Below are 16,917 nucleotides of genomic sequence, written 5' to 3' on the forward strand. Positions count from 1 at the left end.
TCCATGGAGACTAAACAACATGCTACTAAAAAACAAAACAAAACAAAACAATGGGTTAATGAAGAAATCAGGCAGGAAACTAAAAAATACCTCAAGACAAATGATAATGAAGACAATTATTCAAAAATCTATGAGATGCCACAAAAGCAGTGCTTAGAGGGAAATTCAGAGAAATATAGGCCTTCCTCAAAAAAGAAGAAAAATCTCAAATTGACAATTTAACCCACCACCTAAATGAATTAGAAAAAGAATAACAAAAAACACCTAGAGTCAGCAGAAGGAATGAACTCATAAAGATCAGAGAGGAAATCAATAAAATAGAGATTAAAAAACAATAGAAAAAAAATCAATAAAACCAAGAGTTGTTTCCTTGAAAAGGTAAACAAAATTGACAGACCTCTGGCCACACTCACCAAGAAGAGGAGAGAAAAAACCCAAATAAACAAAATAAGAAATGAAAAAGGAGAAATCTTAATGGATGCTACAGAAATACAAAAAAACATAAGAGAATGCTAGGTTATATGCCAACAAATTTGACAACCTAACAGAAATGGACAACTTTTTAGAGACTTACAGCCTGCCAAAACTGAACCAAAAAGAAAGAGATCAACTGAACAGACTGATCACTAAAAATGAAATCAAATATGTAATGAAAACACTCCCTGCAAATGAAAGTCAAGGACCAGATGGCTTCAAGGTGAATTCTACCAAACATATAAGAACTTATACCCATCCTTCTTAAACTTTTCCTAAAGGTTGATGGAGAAGGAACACTCCCAAAGACATTCTATGAAGCCAACATTACCCTAAAACCAAAACCAAAGATAATGCAAAAAAGAAAATTACAGGCCAATATCTTTGATGAATATAAATGCAAAAATTCTCAACAAAATTTTAGCCAACTGAATCCAACAACATATAAAAAAGATCGTGCACCACAATCGAGTGGGATTCATCCCAGGTTCACAAGGATCATTCAACATACACAAATCAATCAATGTCATATACCACATTAACAAAGGAAAAGTAAAAAACCACGTGATCATCTTGATAGACGCAGAAAAAGCATTTGAGACAAAGTCCAAAATCCATTCATGATAAGAACAAACCTTAACAATAAAAGCCATTAATGACAAACCCATAGCAAATATAATACTCAATGTAGAAAAGCTGAAAGCTTTCCCATTAAAATCTGGAACAAGACAAGGATGCCCACTTTAACCACTTTTATTCAACATAGTATTGGAAATCCTAGCTACAGCAATCAAACAAAAAAAATAAAAGGTATCCAAATTGGAAGAGAAGAGGTAATTGTCACTGTACGCAGATGTCATGATACTATACCGTAGAAAACCCTAAGGAATCCACACAAAAACTGATGGGAGGGGGAGGGAGTGGGAAGGATCGGGAGCTTGGGCTTATCAGACACAACCTAGAATAGATTTACAAGGAGATCCTGCTGAATAGCATTGAGAACTATGTCTAGATACTCATGTCGCAACAGAAGAAAGGGTGGGGGAAAAAACTGTAACTGCAATGTATACATCTAAGGATAACCTGACCCCCTTGCTGTACAGTGGGAAAAAAAAAAAAAAAAAAAAAAAAACTGCTTGAACTGATCAATGAATTCAGCAAAGTAGCAAGATACAAGATCAACATTCAGAAATCAGTTGATTTCTGTATACTAACAATGAAATATTAGAAAAAGAATACAGAAATACAATGTTTTGAAATCTCACCCAAAAATATCAGATACCTGGGAATAAACCTGACCAAGGAGGTGAAAGACTGATATACTGAGAAATATAAAACATTAATTGAGGAAATTAAAGAGGATTCAAAGAAATGGAAAGATACTCCATGCTCCTGGGTTGGAAAAATTAATATCATAAAAATGGCCATACTGCCCAAAGCAATCTCAGATTCAATGCACTCCCTATCAAATTACCCATGACATTTCTCAAAGAACTATAACAAACCATCCAAAAACTTATATAGAACCACAAAAGACTCTGAATTACCAAAGCAATCCTGAGCAACAAAAACCAAGCAGGAGGCATAACTCTCCCAGACTTCAGGCAATATTACAAAGCCACAGTCATCAAGACAGTGTGGTACTAGTACCAAAACAGACATACAGACCAATGGAAAAGCATAGAGAACCCAGAAATAAACCCAGACACCTACAGTCAATTATCTTTTACAAAGGAGGCAAGAATATAAAAGGGGGAAAAGACAATCTTTTCAGCAAGTGGTGCTGGGAAAACTGGACAGCTGCATGCAAATCAACAAAACTAGAACACACCCTAATACCACGCATGAAAATAAACTCAAAATGGCTTAAAGACTTAAATATAAGACAAGACACCACCAAACTCTTAGAAGAAAACAGGCAAAACATTATCTGACATCAACCTTATGAATATTTTCTCAGGTCAGTCTCCTAAGGCAACAGAAATAAAAGCAAAAGTAAATAAAGGGGACCTGATCAAACTGACAAGATTTTGCACAGAAAAGGAAACCATAAGAAAGCCAAAAAGACAAACTACAGAATGGGAGAAAATAGTTTCAAATGATGCAACTGACAAGGGCTTAATCCCTAAAATATACAAACAACTTACATAACCTAACAGCAAAAAAACCAACAACCCAATTGAGAAATGGGTCAAAGACCTGAATAGACATTTCTCCAAAGAAGATATACAGATGGCTGACAAGCACATGAAAAAAATGCTCAACATCACTGATTATTAGGGAAATGCAAATCAAATAAAAAACCACCTCACACAAGTCAGAATGGCCAGCATTAATAAGTCCACAAATAAGAACTGCTGGAAAGGGTATGGAGAAAAGGGTATCCTCCTATACTGTTGGTGGGAATGTAAATTGGTACAACCACTATGGAAAACAATATGGTGGTACCTCAGAAAACTAAATATAGAACTACCATATGACCCAGGAATCCCACTATTGGGCATATATCTGGACAAAACTTTCCTTGAAAAAGACACATGCACCTGTATGTTCATTGCACCACTATTCACAATAGCCAAGATATGGAAACAACTTAAATGTCCATGGTCAGATGAACAGATTAAGAAGAGATAGTATGCATACACAATGGAATACTACTCAGCTTTAACAGAGAACAAAATAATACCATTTGCAGCAACATGGATGAAACTAGAGACTCTCATACTAAGTAAAGAAAGTCAGAAAGAGAAAGACAAATACCATATGATGTCACAAATCTGGAGTCTAACATATAGCACAAATGAAACTTTCCACAGAAAAGAAACTCATGGACTTGGAGAAGAGGCTTCTGGTTGCTAAGAGGTAGGGGAAAGAGTGGGATGGACAGGAATCTGGGGTTAATTGATGCAAACTATGGCTTTTGGACTGGATAAACAATGAGATCCTGCTGTATAGCACTGGGAACTACAGTCACTTATGATGGAGCATAATGGAGGATAATATGAGAAAAAGAATGTATATACGTATATGTGACTGGGTCTCTTTGCTGTGCTATAGAAAATTGATAGAACACTGTAAACCAGCTATAATGGAGAAAATAAAAATCATTTTAAAAAAGAGTGAATTAGAAATAACAGTTTTTAAAACACTGTGATGTCAACTGAAATAACTAGAAATCCCCTAACATGGGGGGAATCATTAAGTTAGACTCTGATAATTTTACTATTTTAAAATTTTCTGGGGTGATTCACAACCTATTACACTATATTGTTCATAAGATGACATTGTTCAGATGATTTTTTTCCAAACTGCTACATAAAGCTAGACAAATTAGTAGGTGGAATAGAAGTTTTGTTCATTTTTAATGGTCTCGATACTCCAAGCATATTTTGAGGAGATTCTAAATAAGAACATATGCCCTAAAATGTCAAGTCTACTGGAAGACATTCTACCACTGTTTTTTTCATAAACAGATGGATATGTCAAGTTAGTATTTGGATATGTGTTTAGAGAGCAGGGGAGTGGTCTAAACTAGAGATATGAATGTGGGATTCATTGAGAGATGGTTTCTGAAGCACAGAGTTAGATAACAACAACTAGAGAAAGTGTAGATAGAAGAGGGATGAAAATTCATTTGATGTTTAGGGATCTGCAATCAGAAAAGGGGCCAGCAGAGAGAACTAAGGAGGAACCAGAGAGGTGGCAGGAAAAAACAGATGGGAGTAGCCTCACACCAGTAAGAGAAGAAAAGATCGTAAGAAGGCTGTGTCTATGGCGTAAGTACTGCTGAGAGGTTGGGAGAAACATGAACACTGTCTCCAGCAAGATCTTGGTCATGAGCCCCCATGGGGATGACAGAAATGGAATGAAGTAGGTTGTAGAAAGAATGGAGAGGAGTAAATGGAGTCAGTCTCTCTTTCAAGAATTTTTGTGGGAGTTCCCGTCATGGCGCAGTGGTTAACGAATCCGACTAGGAACCATGAGGTTGCGGGTTCGGTCCCTGCCCTTGCTCAGTGGGTTGACGATCCGGCATTGCCGTGAGCTGTGGTGTAGGTTGCAGACGCGGCTCGGATCCCGCGTTGCTGTGGCTCTGGCGTAGGCCGGTGGCTACAGCTCCGATTCGACCCCTAGCCTGGGAACCTCCATATGCTGCGGGAGCGGCCCAAGAAATAGCAACAACAACAAGACAAAAAGACCAAAAAAAAAAAAGAATTTTTATGCAAAATGGGTCAAAGAAATGGGGTGCTAGCTGGAGATCAAGGGAAAGTGGTTTCACCAAGAGGGGTTAATTGCATATCACTGGCCTTTATATAGGAGAGAAAACACAGTGGGAAGGTGGAGCACTGAGCAGAGGTATAACTGGTGAAGAGAAAGGAGGGAATTCTTCTCAGTTGCACCTATTTTTTTCTATGAAGTATGTAGCTGGTCTTTGGCTAAGAGCACAGAGCATGGGATTAGAGCACAGAGCTCCTGAGAAGAGACAAGAAAGTGGGAAAGAACCATCTTAGAGAATAAAATATTTACTAGGAAAACATAATCAAAGGTCTGTTGGCCAGTTTTGAGTGCCGACATTTGCAATATGCAGTCAGTCATAAACACAAAGCTACTTGAGGTTGGGATGAGGAAGTGTTATCATCCAAATATTACCTTTACTGGTTGAAAGCTAATGAAAGCTAGCGCCTGGGTTAAGTAATGGATAAGCAGAAAAAGTCATACTTGCCATTGGTATAACTTCATATTTGTGTTGACCATTTGACTCTGTGACCATGCCTAAACTTGGCCAGATGGGTAAAAGCAACACTCTTGCCAAGTCTAAAGATACTTTTTTCTGAGTAGCCTTGTCCTGAAAAACTAAAAGCGTGTATCCAGTAAAATACCCTGTTTACTGCACTTTAAACTCAGATCTAAATTCATTTAAGAACTCAATAAAGCAAAATGAGAACACACTGAGATTTTCTTCAGAGGCCACAAGGACCTATAGTGTTAACATATATGTACACATGGAATTTGAGGGCATAGCTCTATCTCCTATATGCTATGTGACAAAGAACAGATTACTGACAATTTTAGCAGGTGCAGGGGTAGAAGGAGAAAGGAGGGAATTAATAACTAAATAATGCCCACAAAGGCCCAGAAAAGACCACCTGTGCTGTTTGGCAGAGAAATGAGAACTAACATGATCGCTTTGATATTCAAACAAAAGAACATGACTTCTTAAAATATGATAAAGTGTAAATACTGATATTTTTAATAGGCTTTCATGCCAGAGATGAAAGACACAATGTCAAAGCACAGGTCACATGATGCCATGTGAAAAACTAGAGAATTAAAAATGTCTGGAAGAAATTCTAATGGAGATTAGACACATTGAGCAGATAGGCACCAAACACAGCGTGGTTGTAGAGGTTGTATGTAAACCAAGAAAATGAACATGATAAAGAGAAATGAATTGTGCAGATACGAGGTGAAGAGATGTTTTCAGAATAAAAAAAAAAGTGAACTGCATGAGGGTTTTAACTGTAAAGTCAAAATTGTAAAAGTTTGAACAAAAGATTAAATAGATGCCAGCACAATATTTCTTTACTATTCTCCTATTATATTCCAACAAAAACATTTTTAAGTGAATTTACAAGACTCAACCCAAATGCATAAAAACTAAGTGAGGAGATGAATGAGTCACTAAAAAGAGCTGGTCAAACTCAAAAAAATAACGTTAAAGGAAAAGGGAGAAACCCCGTTATAAATCATGTTAAGGTTAAATTACACTTCAAAGAATTATTAAAATGCTTTGGTTAAATAAAACATTAAGTCACATGGGCAAAAAGAGGGCATGAAAAAAGTTTGGTTTTTCCCTAGGAGTATTTTTTTTATAATGATATTTGTTCTGACAGGAACTGATACAAGTTTCACAGCTGAATGAATGTGTGCATTTTGAGAACCTGTGAACTGAGTCAGAGAATTGGAAAAGAGACCTAGGCAACAGTGTTACATAGTCACTCTCAGTATGAGTTTCTAGACCCTCCCTCCACAAATGCAGTATTGGAGGTCTGATTTTAAACACGGTATTTCAGCTGGACTAATACAAGTTGAAGATAGAGCTATCTAGACCAAGCTCTACAACCCGACTGAAAAATATGCATTTGTCTTTAAATAAAAGTAGAAAATCTGCCTTGCTTCCATTTATCTCTCACTCCTGCAACCATGAGATTTGTGCCCTGGACCCAGTGTTAGCTCACATATATATACTGCTGCAGACTCTGCATTCCAAAGAACCAAGACAAGAGGAAATAAAACCAAAATATGGTCTTTACACATCCTGATAAAGTACATAAATGTGTGGCAGTTTCTATCAAGCAAAAAGAGAAGTCAACGATAAGCACCCAGGAATGAGAAAGAAGCTAACACTAAAGACTGTAGACATTTTAAAAACAGGAAAAAAATATTATGAAAAAAGTCATGCTGATAAATTTGAAAATCCAAGATAGGGGAGGCTTTTGTAAATAAGATACCAAAACTACAACACACACAGGAAAAGACTGCTAAATTTAACTTCATTAAACTTAAAAGCTTCTTGTCACCAAAAGACACTATAGTCACTGGAGGACCATGTTTGAAATGTTTAGAGAAGTGACCACTGATTCAGAATTCACAAACTCCTGCAAATGAATTCAGGCAAAAAACTAGTCTACTGGAAAAATAAGCAATCTAAATGAACAAGCAATAACAGAAGAGGAAACTCAAATGGCCAATAAATATGTGTTGAGCTGCCTTATCTCTTTGGAAATCAGTTCACATTCATTAGAGTGCCAAAATTAAAAAGCCTGAGAAGAATGCCACCATCAAAAAGTCTAAAAATAATAAATGCTAGAGAGGGCATTGGAGAAAAAGGAAACCCCCCCTGCATTGTTGGTGGGAATGTAAATTGGTACAGCCGCAATGGATCAAAGTATGGCGCTTCCTTAAAAAACTAAAAATAGAACTACCGTATGATCCAGGAATCCACTCCTGGGCATATATCCAGAGAAAACCATAATGTGAAAAGATAATGCACCCCAAAGTTCACAGAGGACTATTTAGAATATCTAAGACATGAAAGCAACCTAAGCATCTGTCAACAGGTAAATGCATAAAGAAGGTGTGATATATAGATAAATTAAATATAATTCAACCATAAAAGAGAATTAATATTGCCATTTGCAACATACTAAGTGCAGTCAGAGAAATATAAATACTATATTATTTATATGTGGAATGTAAAAATTAATGTATATGAATCTGTATACAAAACAGAAACATATTAAAAAAACTAATTCATGGTTACCAAAGGGGAAAGGGAGAGGTGGAAGAATAAATTAGGAGTATGGGATTAGCAGATGCAAACTATAATACATAACATAGATAAGTAATAAGGAGTTACTGTATAGCACAGGGAACTATATTCAATATCTTGTAAAAACCTATAGCAGAAAGTAATCTCAAAAAAATATATAACTGAATCACTTTGCTGTGCAACTGAAAGTAACACAATACGGTAAACCAACTGTACTTCAATTTTAAAAAGTCTGACAATATCAAGGGTTGCCTCTCATAGCTATGTACTGCTTAGAATTTTTATACTCTCTCGATGGGAGCATAAACTTGCACGACACATCTCACAACAATTTGGAACGATTTAGGAAAATTGAACATGAATGAATTCTATGACCCAGCACTACCACTCCTGGAGTCTGACCTAGAAAAATCCTGGGCAAGGAGACTGTGCAAGAATGTTCACTGCAGCACTAGATCTTGATCGTGGCTATTTACGTGAAGGGAAAAAAAAAGATTATGGGTTTTGTTAACGATATGTTGTGACCTTCAGTTTATTTGCAGTGTTTCATTTCTTAAGCTGGGGCTGGGTATATAGTCATCCCTAATGTCATTACCTATACTTCTGTTGGTTTGTCTGAATTTTTCATAAAAGTTAAAAAATAATAATACTTACCAAGCTATCCACATCTATACTGGAGTTTACAGCCCACTGCAATGTACTCATGATATTCATGGCTAATGTTAGAATAATCCCAACTGTTCCTTCTCCTTCCCCTACAGATGTAAAAAAGATATAAATAAATTTTATGCTATTTCTCTCATCTGTGAACCACTTTATGTATATTTAGGAGAGGGCACATATCACATTAAAATTACATCTCAATTTTGTGCCAGTTTTAACTATCTTGCATCTCAGTTCCCAAAGCACATATCACCGTTAATAATATGCCTTGTACATAATAATTATTTAACCATTGTTCTAAATCAAAGAATGATTTAATATTAAGAAAGAGTTTCCATTTTAAAAATGCTTCAGATATTGAAGGGAATACTGGTGTTGGGTAAATACCATTTTTCTTTCTTGTACTATTACTCTGTAAGCAATAAAACCTTCAAAGACTACACTGAACAATGGTGAAAAAATCCTGTGATTGGATGAGCTCCTCTACAAAGACGTCAAAAGCAGGAGAAAGGTATGTGTGAGCAGCATCCAGATGTTTATATGTGCTTCATGCTTTTGTGAGAACTTTCTCTGCTCATTAGACGCTATTGGGAAGAAAGAAGTTAGTTTCACAGGGAAGTCAGAACTCATGGGTCTGCCATTGGAAAAAAGAAGACTGCTCTTTGCATTAAAAAATTGACTGGTTTACCTAAGAAGAATAATACTTAATTAGACACTTGACATTTAGTTAGAATAAATAGTTTTTAAGGGCTGGAGGGGACCACTAACTAAGATTCATAAATGTTCTATATTTATGGACCATAATTTTTTTCTAATAGAAATTTTTATTGTTATTATAAATTTAGGTTATCAAGTCTCAATTGAGAGTCAGTCTGCACATCTGTAACGCTAGATAAAACTCATAGGGCTCTAAAATTGGATGAAATCATTCATTCTGTTATTACTGATTGAAATTTTTCTTCCACAATTTCTCTAACAGAAGACAAATCAGCAACAGCAGGTATGTGCTTTTAGTACTAAGTCATTTATTCTAAATAGGTAAGATCTATCCAGGGCCCCCATATATTACTCATTCTTAAGATTAAGATGGGAGTAATATAAAATTTTAATAATAATACCAGCAATAATTAATATAAGATTTATGGGTACTTACATGGACCAGGTGCTATACTAAGTGTTTTGCACTAATTACCACATTTAATACTAGCCACAAACCTATGGAATAGGTACTACTATTAGGTCTCTTTACAGTTGAGGAAAATGAGGGCTTTAGAGAAGTTAGTTAAACTATACAAGTTACCATTGCTGAAGACTAGCAGAGGCTAACATTCTCTCTAGCTGTGCAGCTAACCTTCTCTCTGGCTGGGCATCTGACTTGATGGATTGGTCCTGAACTCTACTCATTATTAAATGCTTTGACCATCACCCCTGGCAAATCAGGACACAATCAGACCCCTTAACCATTATATTATAACACTTGATATACTTGTTTAAGTTCACTGGTAACAAATTTGAATTCATTCAGCCCTCTTTGATCCTGTTTTAAATAACTCAAAGGAAAAAAAATTTAATTCTGACCCTAAAAAGAAACTTTGTTTTAAAGTTTCCTCAAATCACCATCCCGCTAAGGTCTTAGTTTACTCGCCTGCCTATTTATAATCCTTTCGTGGAGTCATTTCCCAGTGTCCTAGGCTGAGAGAACAATGAATGTGAGGGTTCTGTGCCTCTCACAGCACCCTATGGTCTGTAGAAGGCCAAAATGAGCTTGTTTTCTGGTTTCTCCAATACTTGGGAACTGGACAGAGAAACTCAGCTGCTCATTCAAGGGCCCGGGTGAGAGGTGACGGAAAGTCACTGTGCGGCTCTGCAACACCAGGGAAGCCAGTCCTCAAAGAGAGAAATGAATGAAGCAGCCACCGAAAGGAATGTACACGACTGCACCGGCCTCCCAGAGACCAGAAGCGCCCATTCTGACTCTCCAAACCTAGTCCATTTCCTCTGGAATCTCAGCCTGCCTCCTGCCCGTGCCCACCAGGCCCTCCTGCAGCTCTCCAGCAGGAGCTTCACTTTGTTTGACTAGGATCCTATTCTTACAACAAAACAACCCCTCGGGTTTGGCAGTTACTCTGAATCTTTTGTCCACTGTCATGCTGTCACGCATATAACATATTTCAACACTCCTTATAGCGCAGTAATTCAATTTCTTAAATTAGAAGAGCTCACTTGTCTATAGAGCTTTCCATTTTACTTATGATGAAATATTTATGTTTTTCACTCAAAGATCCTAAAATTCAGAACATTTACATTTGAAAAACATGGCAATTCTTTGTTATTTCACTTCTATGGCAGTTTTTCGTCATGTAAAATTCACATTGGAATGACAAATTACACTAACTAGAGGTTAAAAGAACAACACTTACCTGGGAGGGGGATCTGTGTGTATACGTGGATGTTTCTTTTCCCCAATTCAGAGAAATTGTAATAAAGAGATCTATTATTTTTTGAAGCCAGGATCTTTTCTCAAAATGAGTCATGAGATAATTTTTTTCTTTCAATCAGATAAAGTGTTATCTGACACTCTCTGTATCTAAGCTTTTCAAACTCCACATAGCTCTAATTCAAATAAATGATTCATTCAACAATAAACACATTTTTTTAATTATAAAACTCTCAAAAAATCTATTTAAAGATAGCAGAAATGTTTAACCGGGATGAATGTAGCATTCTATTGGTTTACTAAGTTTTAAATTAAACACTTAGCTACATAGTTAAGGAATTGATAGTACCTGTTGTTAAAATGGAAATGAAGGTAACGGCAATGAAAAAGATGACAAAAATCATTTCTATTCGCATTTGGAACCAGCGTAGTGTTGACAGATACAAGAACCAGTTGGCAGTATGTAAATTAAGAGCTTTGTGGAACAAAGTTTCAAAGTAAGGCTGACGTCCAAAGGCTCGAAGGGTCCATAGTCCTTTTAAGCTTGTAATGAGATGAGTGAAAATTGGACTCCTGCCTGTGAAATATTCCCACAGAAAACAATGCAGGTCATGGAAATACATAATGCAAATTCTAATTTTAAAAAGATTAGCTTAAAGAGTAATCAAACAACAAATATTATTATTTTTTTAATGAATTACCCTCCTTTCTTATTTGGTTACCATGGAATGGAACTTATAAAATTACTGTCATTATTTATTCATATTCCTTGGCATTGTTTTTCTGACTAACCCTAAATTAATAACTGCTGAGAGAAAATGTTTTTCTTTTACGACAATTTATTCAAAGCCTCAATTAAGAAAGTTTGTGACTTAATTGAGCAAATAACCTTCAAGGCAGAAATGCAGTGCAAATTTAACCCCTGGAAATACACCCACACAAAGGCTGATACTGAGCTCAAGCAGTGTTTGGGGACACCCAAAAAAAGACAGATCCCAGGAGAGAAAGGGAGGGTGTCTGAAAAGAAGCCAGAGGGGAGAATTTCGTCGAGTATCATTTGGGAACCCAGACAAATCTTTAGTAATAGTAGCATCATTTCAAGTTTTACTTTATGTAATTTTAAATGGATATTCTGTACGCCAAGCCTCCTAAGAGCCTGTATACTTGTTTTAAAATCAAAATGAAGTCATTAATTAATAAAACAATCTGTGTGTGCTTTGTCATTTATTATTGCATTTTACATACTTAGACATTTTTAAAAGTCATCGTCTTATAACTCAAGAATTTGAAAATAGGACAAAAATTTTGGAGGTATAGATGAATCACAGTGAATCACAAATAGCTCTTGTGGATATTTTCCAAGGGGAGTATTGCAGAGGCAGCATCATACCTTCAGATTCCAGCTGTTTGAGCTGCTGTGAAGTGTGGAGGAAGTAGGCTCTCAGTAGAATAAAAGCCACTATCACTGGCACTGTTGCCAGGAAGATGTAAGGTTTTAAAACTGAGACAACTGCCACAGCTCCAATCACAATTAATAGTAACTGTAAGATCAAAGAAAACACATTGATAAGTAGATATTTCCATGTTGCAAAGTAGACAGGGTATGACAACAATATATATTTGCTTTTTTAGGGCTGCACCTGCCAGCATATGTAAGTTCCCAGGCTAGAGGTTGAATCAGAGCAACTTGGGATCCAAGCCGTGTCTGTGACCTACACCACAGCTCATGGGGACAGTGGATCCCTGATCCACTGAGTGAGGTCAGGGATTGAACCCATATCCTCATGGATACTAGTCAGGTTCGTTTCCACTGAGCCACAATGGGAAGTCCAACATACATTCCTTTCCCTTTCTTTCTTTCTTTCTTTTTCTTTCTTTCTTTCTTTCTTTCTTTCTTTCTTTCTTTCTTTCTTTCTTTCTTTCTTTCTTTCTTTCTTTCTTTCTTTCTTTCTTTCTTTCCTTCTTTCTTTCCTTCTTTCCTTCCTTCTTTCTTTCCTTCTTTCCTTCTTCTTTCCTTGGCTGCAGGTGCAACATATGGAAATTCCCAAGCTAGGGGTCAAACTGAAGCTGCAGCTGCAAGCCTACACCACAGCCACAGCAACACGGGAGCCAAGCTGCGTCTGCAACCTGCATGCAGTTCATGGCAACACTGGATTCCTGAAGCGTTGAGCGAAGCTAGGGATTGAACCTGCATCCTCATGGATCCTAGTTGGGTTTGTTAACCATTGAGCCAAGAAAGGACCTCCCCGAACCCACATGTTTATGGATACCAGTCAGGTTCGTTACCAGTGAGCGAGGACTGGAAATTCCAATAGCATATTTCTAAATAAGTTCTTTACATTCTATTCCTTTTTTTTTTTTTTTTTTTTTTTTTGTCTTTCTGCCTTTTCTGGGGCCGCTCCCATGGCATATGGAGGTTCCCAGGCTAGGGGTCTAATCAGAGCTGTAGCTGCCAGCCTACGCCAGAGCCACAGCAACACAGGATCCAAGCCATGTCTGCGACCCACACTACAGTTCAGGGCAACACCAGATCCTTAACCCACTGAGCAAGGTCAGGAATCAAACTCACAACCTCATGGCTCCTAGTAGGATTTATTAACCACTGAGCCATGACGGGAACTCCTCCATTTTTAATAAAGGTCAAGTATCTTCCTACCAGGTATCTTCCTACCAAAGTACATTTTTCAGTAGTTCTATCAAAATTTTAAAAATTGTTCAGGTCACTCATAACATTTCGAAGTTTTGAAGAAATAGTGTTCTTGGATTTCAGTATGTTCCCATTTCACATACACTTTAAAGTGTTGTACGGTAAATAAATTTTAAATGAGTATGATTTATTTCTAGCCTGGGGTTCTTTTAAAATAACTTTTTATTTTGAAATAATTTTATTATAAATGTGAAATTTTAAGATTTCTTTTGTTCAGACAATTTGTAAAAAGTAGGCATCCATCTTGGAGCCTTTTGATTCAGAAATATCTGGTTTAAGTGTTGGTTTGATCACTTAGGTAAGCTACTTAATTTCTCTGAAACTAGTTAATAAATGTTTAAGATATTTAAAATTATATTTAATAAATTTTACTCCCCTTCCCATTTTGTTCCCATTCCTTAAAACAATTAAAGATGAACTGGAAGCTCAAAAAAAAAAAGAAAAGATTTTAGGGGTTAGGGGGTATGGCTGATTTAATTTGAAACTATATCCTTTTTTTTTTCTCTTGTATGTTGTCAAATGAATTTTGTATTTCAGTCAAGCCCATCCATTAGAGATATCTCTTCATATTATCCACCTCAAAACTGGAGCCATGGTGGGCAGTCTCAGAGAAAAATTACCCATATTAGTGTTCTTCAGACTGAGATAAAGGCTCCAATTCTATATTTCCACATGACACCAAATCCATACATTTTAAAAAGAAAAAAAAATCTCCTGACATTTGCTCTCCAATAACCCATAGAATGAATTATACATAAAGTAACAGTTGCAAAAAGGGTTGAAAAGTAAACCTATTATAACATTTATCTGATAATAGATGAACCAGTTCTCTACCAATCTCCATGGATGACCCATGCACTATCCAGCTGATGCAGTAAAAACCAGGGATGGAGGTATAGCTAAAATATGCAGAAATCTTCTTTGAATGGGTTGTTGCTTTCATTTAAAACTGCAGAAGGTCATATCTCAATGATACTTTTCTAGGGGAAAATGTCTACATGTCCAATCATGAAATTCTACAACACCAGACCGTAACTTGTTCTCATTCAACAACTACTCAGATAAATCTTTACTGTGTCAGACACTGGACTAAGTACATATGATGACTTGGTAATCTAAGGAGAGTCTTCCCTATCCCATTCTTATCCCACAAGTGCCACCAGTACAAGGAGAGAGCCTCAAATACCCTGGTTACTACCAAATAAGACTTCATCAACAGTAAATGACTCAATTTTTTAACTAAGAAAATTTACTTCTCAGTCATAGGATCTTTTGGGGGGAAAAAAGAGAAAAATTAACTTCTAAGCATTCCTAAATCATAGGAAATATTATTTAATTTAAATGGATCATCATACAGAGATAAACCCATGCACCTATGGTCACCTAATCTATAACAAAGGAGGCAAGAATATATAATGGAGAAAAGATATTCTCTTCAATAAATAATGCTAGGAAAGCTGGACAGATACAAGCAAAAGAATGAAACTAGAACACTGTCTAATATCATACACAAAAATAAACTCAAAATGGATTAAAGACCAAACATAAGGCCAGATATTATAAAACTCCTAGAGGGAAACATAGGCAGAACACTCTTTGACATAAATCTAAACAATATCTTTTTTGATCCACCTCTGAGAGTAATAAAAATAAAAACAAAAATAAACAAATTAAATTTAAAAGCTTTTGCACAGCAGAGGAAATCGTAAATAAGATGAAAAGACAGCCCACATAATGGGAGAAAATCTTTGCAAATGAAGTGACTGACCAGGGATTAATCTCCAAAACACAAAAACATCTCATGCAGTTTTACATCAAAAAATAAACAACCCAATCTATAAATGGTCAGAAGACCAAAACAGACATTTCTCTAAAGGAGACAGACATGGCCAAAAAGCACATGAACAGATGCTCGACATCACTGATTATTAGAGAAATGCAAATCAAAACTACAATGAGGTACCACCTCACACTGGTCAGAATGGCCATCATCAAATGTCTACAAAAAATAAATGGTGGAGAAGGTGTGGAGAAAAAGGAACTCTTCTCTTGGTGGGAATGTAAATTGGTATAATCACTATGAACAATATATTATCAAAAAGAATGTATACATATGACTGAATCACTTTACTATACAGCAGAAATTGGCACAATATTATAAATTAACTGCACTTTAATAGTGAAAAAAGAACAGTATGGAGGTTTCCTAAAAAACTAAATACCAAACTACCATATGATTTAGCAATCCCATTCCTAGGCATATATCTAGAGAAAACCATAATTCAGAAAAATACATGCACCTCAGTGTTCACTGCAACACTATTTACAATAGCTGACACATGAAATCAACCTAAATGTCCATCAACAGAGGTATGGATAAAGAAGATGTGGTACATGTATACAATGGACTATTACCCAGCCATAAAAAAGAAATACGCCATTGTCAGAAATACTGATGGATCTAGAAACTATCATAGTTAGTGATGTAAGTCAGACAAATACAAATATCATATGCTATCACTTATATGTGGAATCTAATAAAAAGGATACAAAAGAACTTATTTACAAAACAAACCAACTCATAGATCTCTAAATCAAATTTTTGTTTACCAAAGGGGAAATGTTGGAGGAAAGAATAAATTAAGACATTAGGATTAACATATACACACTACTACATATAAAATGGATAATTAAAAAGGACCTGCTGTATAGAACTAGGAACTCTACTCAAGAGCCTGTATGTGAAAAGAATCTGAAAAAGAAAGGCTAAATGTATATGTTTAACTAATTCACTTTGCTGTATACTTGAAACTAACACAACATTGTAAGTCAACTATACTCCAATAAAGTTTTAAAAATAAAAAATAAAGGGGCCTGGAGTTTCCATCTTGGTTCAGTGGTTAATGAACTCGACTAGCATCCATGATGATGAGAGCTGGCCTTTCTCAGTAGGTTAAGGACCCAGCATTGTTGTCAGCTGTGGTGTAGGTTGCAAACATGGCTCGAATCCCACATTTGCTTTGGCTGGGGTGTAGGCTGGCAGCATCAGCTCCGATTCAATCCCTAGCATAGGAAATTCCATATGCCATGGCTGTGGCCCTAAAAAAAAGACAAAAGGCAAATACATACATACATACATACGTACATACACGAGTAGGCCATTACGAAAATACCAGTGTATCAGTAAGACAAATGCTGTTGCATCGGCAGCATGGATACATTCAGCTATTCCATTAAGATCAGGGTTTTCTGTTTGCTGTTGACAGTTGTAAATGCACTGTGTCATTTGTCTTGTGTTATTTTTAC

At 36.2% G+C, this 16,917-nt stretch overlaps 1 protein-coding gene across 6 annotated transcripts in view; it reads right to left on the reverse strand.

The window, feature by feature from the left end:
- Window positions 1-16,917, reverse strand: part of CFTR (CF transmembrane conductance regulator) — a 190,818-nt gene that overhangs the window by 43,126 nt on the left and 130,775 nt on the right. For all 6 annotated transcript variants that reach the window (XR_014833210.1, XR_014833209.1, XM_021078522.2 and 3 more), the window contains 3 exon segments: window positions 12,295-12,445; window positions 11,254-11,481; window positions 8,459-8,559 (listed from right to left, as the gene is read on the reverse strand). Coding sequence is in view for 4 of the 6 variants with exons in the window: in XM_021078522.2 (XP_020934181.1) it covers window positions 8,459-8,559; window positions 11,254-11,481; window positions 12,295-12,445 (480 nt within the window). In the remaining 2 variants the exon portion in view is untranslated.

The sequence above is a fragment of the Sus scrofa genome, chromosome 18 (genome assembly GCF_054392235.1).
Source record: "Sus scrofa isolate SSC_HxYL_T2T_F1_AM1 chromosome 18, Sscrofa_HxYL_maternal_Yorkshire_Landrace_v2.0, whole genome shotgun sequence".
Taxonomy (NCBI): Eukaryota; Metazoa; Chordata; class Mammalia; order Artiodactyla; family Suidae; genus Sus; species Sus scrofa.